This window comes from Numenius arquata, chromosome 17 (genome assembly GCF_964106895.1).
Source record: "Numenius arquata chromosome 17, bNumArq3.hap1.1, whole genome shotgun sequence".
Classification (NCBI taxonomy): Eukaryota; Metazoa; Chordata; class Aves; order Charadriiformes; family Scolopacidae; genus Numenius; species Numenius arquata.
This window is the reverse complement of record NC_133592.1, coordinates 778065-790883: the sequence shown is the minus strand read 5'-3', so window position 1 is coordinate 790883 and position 12819 is coordinate 778065. Positions and strand designations below refer to the sequence as shown.

The 12819-nt window shown below is 36.8% G+C and overlaps 1 protein-coding gene across 3 annotated transcripts in view; it reads right to left on the bottom strand.

Annotated features, from left to right (window-relative positions):
• The window catches only part of CEP112 (centrosomal protein 112), a 165792-nt gene that overhangs the window by 135265 nt on the left and 17708 nt on the right, over positions 1–12819 (bottom strand). For all 3 annotated transcript variants that reach the window (XM_074160337.1, XM_074160339.1, XM_074160338.1), the window contains 2 exons: positions 10739–10786; positions 10521–10598 (listed from right to left, as the gene is read on the bottom strand). In XM_074160337.1, coding sequence (XP_074016438.1) covers positions 10521–10598; positions 10739–10786 — 126 coding nt within the window. The remainder of the gene's footprint in view (positions 1–10520; positions 10599–10738; positions 10787–12819) is intronic.

The following is a 12819-nucleotide window of genomic DNA, read 5'->3' as shown; positions in this document are numbered from 1 at the left end:
AGAATTTTGTCCCTTCAGGACCTACTGTAGAAACAAGTGTGAGGAGCCCCACATTGAAGAGTTTGAAATTCAATAGCACATGGATTTTTCAGATACTTTTAAGAGGAAACCTGTATTTGTAATGAGTAACTGGTAAAAAATAAAGCAGAAAAATCTCCAACAATAATTAAATTTTATAATGGCCTACAGTTCCAAGACATACATGTATCTTCATCACAGCTTCTGGAAGCATTATTTTGAGTATTTGTTGTAAAAATAAAGATATATTGCTTTAAAAATCCTACACTTACAATTTCTTCTATGGAAAACTGCAGGAACAGCCAGAAAGCAGAATGACAACAAAACAGTGTCCTGTGGCAGAGCCTGGAGCACTGGTTTGATGTATAAATCTGCTTTTTGACCCACCCCCACATAAGGCAGACTTCCAATCTCACTGCACACGCAGATAAAAAGGGGAGTCACGTAAGCACATTTTTAAAAGTGATCTCATTAAGGCTGGGGGTGAAGCAGCCGGGTTCATCGCTTCACAACCGCAGTGAAACTTCTTCCCTCCCATTTCAAAGTTTAAATGTGTTATTAAATACTAATTTCAATAAAGGCATATCTTTCAAATTAAAACCATACCAACCTGCGTCAAACACGTATGTGTAGTTACCAAATGTCAAACCTCATTTGCTGTCAGTCTCCATTTCCCGTGGAACAGCGCTTCGCAACCTCCCGTGCTGCTCTCCTACAAAGCCTCCTCTGCACTTCAGCTTCACTTCATTTATTAAACACACACCGAGAAACAAAATAACCTACAACAGTATCAAAGCCCTCCAGAAGTTTTAGACATAACAGATAAAAACAACTTCGAAAAGTCATTCACCTTGTTAGAAGCAATTCACTGTGCACATGCTCATCAGTTTTAATACCTTTTTACCAGTTAATAGGCAGCAGAGAACATGAAATTTATGGCATGTTACTCTTTAGAAAAGAAAAAAAAAAAAGTGTAGCTGTTTAGCTATAGCTGGGAAGTTTGCAACTAGGTATGAAATGCAGCCATCGCTGTTGCCTGAACATCATTCCTTTGGATTTCTGTCATTGTTTATTCTCCTCACAAAGAGTAAGAGGCAATTAAACCCTAAGGCCATGTAAACATCACTGATGTCAAACATCTGTGCTGTCCCTGGTATTTAAAGCCATGGAGGGTGGTATCAACAGAACTCCTTTTATGTGCCTAGTCACACTTTCTTCCTAATTTAAAAAAACAAAACACTACCAAAACCAGCAAACAGTTACCTGAAAATGGGATTTCATCGTATCGGTGTCCTATACTCTCATAGCACAGGTGAGGTGCTATGAAAATTTAAATAATAACCGTCAAACCTAAACCAATAGAGTCTAATCTGCAACTGTCATAAATCCTTGGCAAAAAAAAAAAAAAAGGGGTGATATCTCAGTTTTTCATGGCAGAAGACAAACATGCATCTTGTCATCATTTTAAAAAATTTGTAGAAATATTTAAATACCTGATTTAAAAGTAAATGAGTAAGTAGAGTAACAAAATTAATCTGAGGCTGTAGTTCAGAGATAGCTTTGAACTACTGATCACTGTTCACTTGTCTTTATTACAGGGATCACCCTTAGGCCAGAGGTGGCATCTTGAAGGTTTAACACCCATCAGAGATTTTTTCTGGATATTTGACAAAACAGAACTTGTTTGCTTGCCAGATTTTCTTCCAAGTCTATGAATATATGGGGGAGGGAGGGAGGAAGCGAGGAAGGGGGAGAAGGATGTAAACAATAAATGAGAACTTCAAAGTAAGAACTAACAATGTAGAACAATGACTTGTATATCTTACAATATACGACAAAACTTATTTGTCTTGGTGTTATGCAGCTGCTAAAAGAAGTCAGTGCACAATACAAAGCTTTGATATTTTCATAGAAGAAAAAGGTTTCTTAAAAAAAAGCAAACAAACAAACCAAAACCAACAAACAACTAGAACTTTCTACCCAACCGTGTTTACTCAATTTTCACATCCACGGTTATAAAAATAAATATTGATAATTTATACAGTGTTTTAAACTATATAGGCAGACGATACTGTACTTGCAAAACATTTGAGATTTATTATACGTAAAGACATGTTGTCTTCAGACAAAAGTCATTTGGAACAGTGCATCTCCCATCATCGTTAACAAGCTATCTTATTTCCTTATCTTACATTGTACCCTCAAAAATTGTTACGAGTATCTTTAAGGTGTATTAATACATATAACATTTAGAGCAATTTAAGAGGCAGAATAAGCAGCTGAATATCTAAAAGAAAATTTATTTGTAGAGAAATTTCTGCACTAAATATAAAATTTAATCATACTGGAACTAATCTTCCATTTTCTGCTGAACCGAACTACTGAAAAACTCGTCCTGTTTACAGTATGTGGAAAAATACTGTTCATTTCCAGCTTCATTGCATTCAGATGTCTGTAACCAGCACACTTCTCACATCACATATAACTTAATATTGCATTTTATATTTAATAAGCCGCTTCTACACCCCCACTCAAATAATTTTGAAGATCAATGTCTACTCTTGAAGAGTTTTTAGCTGAAGAGAGCTGCACTGTAGTACGAGAAGCAAGGAAAGGGAAGGGTAGGACAGTGTAAGACGCATACAGAAATACACCTCATCTTTCACACACTGATGAGGGTGGTGATCACATTCCTTTCTCGTGATGGCCAAGAGCTGGAAAATCTTCACAATTAGAACAGGCAAAGTGCATTCGGAGAGAAGACCCACGGATGTTCCAGGTCTATACCACAGTGAAATGTGCAGATTGTGACCAAAGCATCAAATACGACCAACAGGTCTTAAAAATGTAACCAGAGTTGATTTCCTTGCAAGAAAAGATGGTATTCAAGGAGCAGAGTGTACAGGAGAGATTAGTGACCTTTACTCAAAGTCTAAAAGACAGGCAAGAGGAAATGTTATTTTTTGCAAGAGTTAAATTGCAAAGCCTCTTTTTTTCGCTTAAACTACTTAGAATAAACTTTTCTAAGGAGTAACAGGTGAAAGAACCTCAAGACTTGAGCAAAACACCAGACCGACCTGACGTGGATGACCTTGTGTGGAACAGGTCACCATAAAATTCCAGGAAGGCTAAAACCAGGAGAAGTTTAAGCTGTGCCGATGTAAAGCAAAGTAAGTCCACAGACAAGCTTACAGCTCTACCAAAACTCCTTACAAACAAGATATAAGGATGAAAGTTTTGTTGAAAAAAAAAAAAAAAAAGAAAAGTAAAATGCATTGTTGAGAAGTTTGCTTTTCTTCACAGGTTAAGATTTCAAGAGGAGTTCTGGGTACAGAAACAGCACTCGCGGCGTCTCCCTGAGGTTCAGCTTGGTTCCCTGGATAAACGGGGTTCTATATAATAAAAGAGGACTCTTTTGAGTCTTTAACACAAAGAATTTTTATGATATGCAAAGGAGAGTCATTTAAGTATCAAGGGTCATTGTTTCTCACTGTTTCAGATGCGGACATTTCCCAAAAACCTCTTGGGAGGGGCAGGGGGTGGCGCTGGTGGCGTGTACTTCTGCCACCAAGCTCTTTGTACTTGATTGAAATTTCCGAGGCTCGATCAGACTTTAAAAACAAATCCTATAAATTAAAGGAAGTCATAAATAATATTTTTCCTAGTGGAACATTATACACAATAAAAGCCGGTTTTGCATCTGGGATTCACATTAACGTTGGGCTTTTTTCCTGATGTTTGTGCTCTTCCTTTGAGTGTAACACAGACATTTGCCAAAAAGAAAATAAATTTATAACTACATTTTTAAACAGCAGATACATTAACCACTGCAAATTCTGCACTGAGTACCATCAGTATTTATATCCGATGCAATGCCTAAGGTGAAATAAATGTCTTGTAAAGTCTCTGTTGCAAAGAGCTTACAGTCTGGATGAGCCTGAGCCAGACTGAAAGAAAAGAACATGAAACAAGTGAACGATGCAAGCCAGAAACTAGAATGTAAAAAGACTCTTTATAAACATGGCAGTTTGCCCAGATTCAAAGGTCCCTCCACAAAAGTCTATGTTTATGATCTGGACTATATTATTTGACCTAACAAACATTTATACTTCTCTCCACATATCTAACGTTCTTTGTGTCTTTACTCTTTAAAAACACTACAGCTACTACTTCCAGTTATAATATTTTTACAGGGTACTCTTTGAAGAGAAACTAGACACTCACTTAAGTAAAAAATTAATATGACCATTTTTACAGCCACTAAAAATGAAAAGCTTTATCCTAAATCAAATTATACCGGCTTTCCTTCATCAAGAGAAGTCTGACTTTTTAAATGACACTGAACATTAATACACATTTGCTGTATACAGAGAAATAATTGAATGGACAATTGTTCTTATTCATATGTAAATGTCATTAGTCTCTTTCAAGAGAGAACAATGTATTTTTCATAGATTTCCAAGTCAGGGGTGGTGGGAATAGGGAGAAAAGCGTACAGCTTTGTGTCCCAACAACTGTAATAACTTGAAATGGGATTTTCACTCTAAAGAACGTTTTCTATAGCTAATAAACATAACACGGTATCAGCACTACAGCACATCATGTTACTTAACAGCGTAATTCAGAGCAGCAAGTGTCCCACTTCCACACAACACACACGTCTGCTGCTTGTAGTACAGACTCTGACATCAGTAAGTACCAAAAAAAGTTCAAAATATGTTTAGGAATTGTGAAAGCTTTTACATGGTCATAACTCATTAGATGCAATTTCATAAAAGACAGCTCAAAAATGCAACACGTTGTATCTTCAACGGGCGGCACTGAAAGCAGCCCAGCTGCTCCTTGAGAATATGCAGAAATCGGACTGATTTCAAAGGGACTTCGTAAGGACTGAATATAATAAAATAGTAGATACTACTTGAAAACTTCATGCAGTTCCGCGTAGAGCCAAGTCCAGTGAAGTAAATGAGTCTGCACACACTGAGTCAACAGCACTTACTTTCTTCCCTCGGTGCTATTCCTTATTTTTAATATTTTGTATTTCAGTAGCTACTGAACTTTTTACACTCATTTCAGGATCTCCTAAAGCAATCGTTACAACTGTACTTTTACCTTTACTCAAAATTGCAACATGTAGCAAGAACAGTGTGTAGTACCTATTTTGTCTAGTCAATTTTCTCCCTTAAGAAACAGGATCTATAAATGTAAAAAAAAAAATTTATTTTTTTTTTTTAAGGGAGAGACACTTTGAGGTAAAGATTAATCATGCAGCAAAAGATTAATTCCCAGCTGCTTGGCAACCATCTGGACATTCTACTGGTTAAAACACTAGTTTGAATTGCTAACCTACCTCTTTGATCTTTCTCAGTGTCTCCAGCACATATGTGCAATAATTAAAGACATAGTTCACAAACTATCGCAAAATAAATAAATAAATAACTGAACATGTACTTCTGTATCTCCATGACCAGACCAATTAGTATCAGGAATTATAAATCATGTCAGTTTATGAAAACATGTCTCATCCTGACCTACACTGTATGTCTCACACCAGTCTAGCAATACAATAAGGTTTGGGGTTTGTGACATTACATTCTAAGAGTTATCAAAGCGAGACAGGATGCGATTTCCTCACACAGAAGACAATGGACAACTTGCACATGTTCTTTGGAACAAGACATTAATCAGCCAGAAATCGTGTTAACAGAAGTCAAGATTGCTGTGTTTTTTAAACATGTACCAACAGATTACTATTCAGAATGATTACTGGGCGGTGAGAATCAGTTTACAACTGAATTCTCAATACAAATCTGACGCCATTCAAAATAGACATTGGGTTTGTGGATAAAGGAGAAAGTTCAAATGAACCAGAGAATATTCAAAGTCACAGTACACACTGCTTGGAATAACTTTACGGGGAATAAAAGAGTATTTTCAGAACCAAGTTATCACAAGAAAAAAAGCTATAGAAAAGTGAAAATCAAGATGAAGCAGTAATTATGTGTTATCTGCTTTTTTGCATTTTCTTGCCCCTCCTTCTGGGCCACACCTGTGTTGACAGAACTCAACGTGCATTCCTATATTTTAACAAGAATATTCACCAGAATTAAAAAACCTTAACAAGTTTTACCTCTTGGAAAATAGCAAGAAGTTTATGAGCAGACTTATGACTTGGACAGTTCTGGATGAACAGGACAAGAAGAGGGGAACAGCGAAGGAAGAGAAGGGGAAGTAAAGACCTGAAGGATGGGAAAACAAAAAATTCCAACACATGAAGCTCCAGTTATTGTAAGATTCAAGTTTTGGGCCCATCTACAGATGCCTCTGCAATTCAAAGGTTTTCAGAACGTCCATCAAAAACACTCTCCTCTTGTTATTAATAACTCTGAGCTTAGAAAGTGTAAGCAAGATCACCAGTGCCATTACATGCTTAAGGAGGTTTCTTTAGCCAGACTCAGCTCTCCCAGTTCCATACACACACGTGCCCATATCCATCTGCCACAGAGACTTAAACTCTAGTGACATACATACACATGAGCACACAAACACTTTTATTTCATTGTAACAGAAAAGAGAACAATACTGATATATTTTGTTAGCATTCTTGGAAGACATGAACAAAATATTTGTTTTAAAGAGGAAAAAATATCAAATCTATGATGTAGCTAAAAGCACAATAATGTTAATTTTACATTGGGAAAAGCTCAGTCTAATTACAAGAGTCCTTTTAGGATACTATCTCTACATTAGTTTTACTTACTGCTTTTAATTTGGTATGCTTTAAACCTTTAATTAATGTATTTAAAGACTTTTCTATAGAACAGAGCAATTAAGAGGAAGAAATCAAAACCAAAAGGACAATGTTCACTGATCACCATCTCCTCTCAACTGCAGGGACATGTATTTTTATCTTTGAGTTTGCTTTTTTTCTTTTCTTCCTAAAACCCCACCTCTTTTCTATGACAACACCAGCAAGTGTTATTCACTCTCCCTCTCTAATTTTACAGCTTTCTCTCCTCCCTGCGTTCTTTCCTCTACATTCTATGTATGGTCCCTTTTGGCGACAATCTGTATCACAGCCCTTACGCAACTCTCTCCATTTCACATTATAATCTCTTGTCGGGTAAGCAAGAAGCACAGAAAATCTGCTGCTTTCAACACCTGAAATTCAGAACGCTTTCAGCCAGACCAAGATTTAACTATAACATCATCACTGCAGCATGCTGATTTTATCTTAACATAAATATATCACTAGATCCCAACACTTTTGGTGCAGTAAAACTATATACATGGCTTGATGGTCTTTATAAACAAAAATTGTGTCATGTAACAAGTGGGAGTGCTCGTTCACAATAAAAGGAAAAAAAACATAACTAAAGATTACAAAGATAAAGGTTCTAATTATTTAGGGTTTTTTAAAAAAAGCTTCATCTTAAAGACAGAATTCCTGAATACATAAAAAAACCCCATTTCTTTTTCATCTTACTTCCCGTCCTCAATCCATGAAAATGCATTTTCAGCAGAAAAAGATGTCTTTTTCCCATTCTCTACACTCTAAGTTATCTTTCACCACCCAGCTCATCTCTCCTTTTCCCTGGGCACGTACTCTCTCAAATTGCTAGAAATTATCCTGCAGCTGTTCTGTATCCTCTTCGAAATTCACCCATTGCTTTCCCCAGAACTGCTCCTCCTCCCGGTTGCTGGGCTTTACCTGCTCCTCCAGCTGATTGCAGGAGAGAAACCTTTCTGCCAGGCTGCCCTAGTACACATGAGGCTCAAAAAGCACCCCTGCTCCAGTGGCCAAAGACTTTATCAATGGATTTCTGAAAATCAAAATGGAAAAGTGACAGGAACACAGTGATAAAGTCAACAAAAACACTGGAAACACTTTATGTTCTCAGTTAACCCAGAGAGACGCGGCTTCACAACAGTTACTGCACAAAGCACCGAGCTTGCCAGTTTGCCTAAAAAGAAAAATGATTTAAGAGTTGGTATTAGCTCAGTATAAATTTACTCCTGGTGTTAATTATAATCCTCAGTTTAAAAGAATAAAAAGAAAATTGTTTCCAATATTCTTGCCTCAGATTTGTTTGGGTTTCATTTGCTGAGTCTCGATAAATAAATATTTTTGCTTACAGAAATAAAACAGAAGGAGATTGAGAAAAATGCTAAGAAAAATTAAGACTGACAAAATGAGAAATTAAGAAACAGAACTTCTTTAAAGGAAACATCAGATAAACTAGTTGTTTGCAAAAGGTTAACAAAACCTCATATTTTATCAACATTGCTAAATTTGGATTTTAATCCAGAATTTCAAACCCATATCTTAGCAGTGGTATTGTGATTTTTCAGAAAACCAGAACCAAAGAACTTTTTCTTTCTCCCTCCTCTGCTCCATGGAGTATTGGGTGACACTCGGGATGACCCAAGGTGAAGTTCAAAGGGACGCTTTCTCCTATTTATCAGGATAAGGCGGTCATGCCATCTGTTCCGCTCTGCCACACTGCTCAGAATCGAGATATTCCTGGTTTGTTGCTTTTTCGAACCCACGATTTTTTGGTAATGACAGTTTCCCAAATGGTTTAATCCATGTCAGAAGTATTTAGGGAAAATATGAGTAAAAACCACCACCTGATGGCACTCACATTTTGGCAGAACTGTGATGTGGTTATCACTGCAAAGCGCCATGTGTTTAGCATTACAAAGTCAAAGCAGGTGCAGGAATGGTTCATGGACAAAGGTCTAAAGGTTAAAAGCAAAAACCCACAGTTATCCTATTTTATGTTCTCCCGTTCTACTACAAAGAGGCTGAAAACAGTTAAAGGTTTATCAAAACTCTTTTGTACAGCACTATTTTTCTGTTAATACATTTACATTCTATAAATGAAAGGCCTTTATTCTTAATTGAGCTTCACAAACAAAATAAGATGAAAACACATTTAAGTTTTCTACTTAATAGCACACACATGGCGATTGTGAAATAGTCTCTAACCTTCCCAGTTAAAACTAGCCCACAGTCCATTAACATTAGCAAAAAAGTACTGGATTTTTACTGTGTGGTTTAGAGGATTTTTCCACTGAACTAGGAAAGTATTAGCTGAGTATTTTCTGTAGCTACTTGGCATGCATTCCTGTTTATTTCATTTGAAAATATTATTTAAATGACACCACTGTGCTTTCAATTTCTTTATTATTTTGTCTATTTTCACATCTTGTGAAACCTTGCCTTGCCGCATCCCAAGGTGGTGGTGGTTTGATTATTGTCAGTACAAGAGCACAGTCAATATTAGACCCGGGCAGAGAAAGCGAAAGGCACCCGCATCGTGCAACTGCCCTATCAGGCTGCTCCTTCAAGCACCAAATTAGACCGTCAGCTATCAACATAAAGCAGGCTTTCACATCCATCACTTTATTAACAAGAAAACTATCTGCAAAACAAATTCACCCTCCCCTGTATCAGTTAAAGATGTCTTCCGAAGGCTCCCTGCAAGTAGCTTTAAGACAGCTCTAATCCACAAGTGTCCTCACAAGGTACCATGTAAAAGGAGGGACCATTTCATGGTTTGCAGATGATGCCCCTTCCTTTCCAACTCACAGGTCCAAGTCCTTGTGGATAGCTAGGGAACTGCACATACGCCTCGATTTTCCAAGAGCATATGGCCGAAAACAGAAATTTGAAGGGCAAAGAGAGAAGAGTGTTTGGACTTTTTTTTTTTAATCATTTTTCTAATACACATTGAATTTCCTTTCCTGAAGTCTGGACTACCAGACCTCTGATTCACTGACTCTCCAAAAAAAACATGTAATGCTTACATGATTTCAGAAGAATGTGAAATATCTACGTGCTAAACATAGTATATTTGAGTTTTATCTTATGACTGTTGTTTTAAATAAACTGAGTAGTTTATGACAAAAATATCATAGGCACACAACTTCCCTAAACCATGGAAAAGGCAAAAGTGACAACAGAACTTTCCTTTGTACACATTCAAAACAAACCACCGTGGTATCAGAGAATTAGATAGGCAATGCTTTGACAGTAATCTCACCAATTAACAATGTACAAAAGAAACAACACAAACCCCCACATGAATAAAGAGGATTGGAGCTACACGAGGCAGAGATAGAAATAATGTAGGTCCTAATAGAAATAAGGTCTAGACCTGAAGATTTTTAAAGGTATATAAAAAGTAAACAAAAATCCTCTCTAAATCAACAGTTCCATTGCTTCTGTTAGAAGGTAGTTTGGAAAATTCCTAGAATTCAAACTCTTCTACGTTAAAAATTCCTTTAAAGGAACAGTCAATGTGTTCAGAAAGTCTTTTTTATGCCCTAAGTAACTAGGAAACACACTATGTTTTTAATGAAAAGCCCTGTCATTTCAGCAAAAATTCTCTTACATGAGATTTTCCGCTATAACAAACTGCTTTGTGAATACCCTATTTCCAAAGAAAATTTCCCCATTTACTAATTTGGGTGTAATTTTCTAAAAAGACTCTTACCTCTTTTTCATGCATTCGAAACATTGCCTGTTCATCACGAAAAGTGCTACTTTTTCCGAGGCCAATTTTGGGTGTCATCTATTGAATGAGAAAAAGTTCAAAACGACTTGTTAAGTTCAAAGCAGTAACTCCAAGTAAAATCAATCCTAACCAGAAATGAAAAATATGACGCATGTTTGTTTGCCCTTACAAAATGTCAAGGGAATACCAATACCTACCAAAGACACTGGCACTGGTTTTTCCCGCAAATATCTTGGATTTTCTAACTGAAAAACAAGTTAGAGAAAAAGTAATCACGTCAGCAATGCCTTATTATTTCTTACAGACTGTAAGAGATATCGCCAATCATTCAAACAGGTTTGCAGTGACCACTTTGGGTGCATACTTTGTGCAGCAACCTCCATCAGCGAGGGTGTACTTAACCCAGCAACTGTATCTCTGGAAAGACCAGCAACAGAACAGACTGGAGGATGCCTTTGGACACACACACCAGTTCCACAACTGCCTCCCACTAGAAAATCTAATGATCTATCTGTAAATCACCAAAACAATTCCATCTCTAGACACATGGCTGTAACCTAGACGTAACAAATTAGCTTTCCTGTGCATAATTCTCTCCTTTACAACATTTCAAGGATCCTTAAGAAAAACACTCAGCAGAGCATAGAGGCCCAATAACACACTGCCAGCTTTTACAAGTTACAGAAATTATTTTTTCCCAAACTCTTGTGGTTGTGTAAATTCCATCAATGCATGTTTTAAAGGAATTTAGGCAGCTAAATACATAGCTTATACAGAAGATTTCCAACTATATTGGATAAACTTTCATTAAAGTCAGTGTAAAGCTAGAATAAATTCAGAGATTACAATGATTTTAATCTAGTGGTTTTGAAAACTACAGTTGAGTGCATTGAAACTATACCCACAGCTGTAACTCATAGTGACAAAACATAAGGAAATAATTCATTAACAGCACTGTATAATTAAAGCAGCTCTTTCAATCACTATTTTTAAGAACTGAATACAAAACCCTGTTCACAACCCACTTCCTCTATCAGACAGCTATATCTTTTCAATTTTCTCAGACGATGAGGCTCAAACGTCACATCACAGAGAATGCACAACACCCAAGAACAGCTTTCAAGGGTATAATCTTGTAAAATGTGGCAGCGAGATTTGGAATACAAATGTGATTGCAATACACATCTTGCAACATTTAGCCTTCCCCTCCCCCAAAAAAAAAAAAAGATTAAATTGATCTATGAGGCACAGCAAATATATCAAATGCCTGTACTTTCTCCAGTATTATTACATACATTTTTGTGTCAAATTTATCAGTGAAGAAGAGGCTTAATCCCTCTGAAATTTCAATTTGATACAGTATTATGCATTTCCTGTCCTAAAAGGTTAGGTAGGTTTTCTATATGCTGTTGAAGGGTTGTCCTATTTCACCCAGAAGTAGCTGTAGATACTAGCAGGTTTAACACATACATTCAATTCCAACGAATAGCACTAATAGTTTAATACTGTAGCTGAAAGTATGTAAAGCATCCTGGGTTGTTTTTATTTTGGGATTTCAGATGTCTTTTTTTTTTTTTTTTACATATGCCACAATGATTGGCATGCGAAAACCATGGGTAGATAGTAGTGAATAAAGGAATCACCTACTACAAAATAAATACAAGATTGGTGAGGAGAAGAATACAGGAGCGAGAACATCACGGGGCATTGACCACAGAAGACAGGTAACAGTGTGGGGATAAAGAAAATAATCAAGAGAGACAGAAATAAAAAGTATAGAAACTCTGAACCAGGAAAATTTAGGAGGATTTTCTTTGTCCTACACATTCGTACTTGCAGTAGTATTTTCTATCTAAAATTTTCTAATTTTACTAGTATTATACTCTTCCTCCTAGCTCATTCTGCCTGCTTTCCCACCCGTAACACACACCTTCCCGTGGCCTGCACAGAGCCCCAGGACTGATGGCGACCGGCCAGGAGCCCCCTGATCCGGCTCCCCCAAAATCAGGAATCATCCCCTTCCCCAGCACCTGGGGGAACCCTGAGGACACTGAGGCTGCACAACCAAATTTCAAAGCCTGAATTACTTTCCCAAAGTGCACTCTCTCAAGCAAAATGAATACAAACACCCTTTACTTTTACTTTTTTAAAGCTAAAAGTTATTGTAAATATTTACAATTAATTCAAATATTTTATCTAACCATGAAATTAAGCTGTTTACGGTCTTCATTTCAAAACCAATCTAAAAAGCTAAGGTATATCGTACTTGTTTATGAGA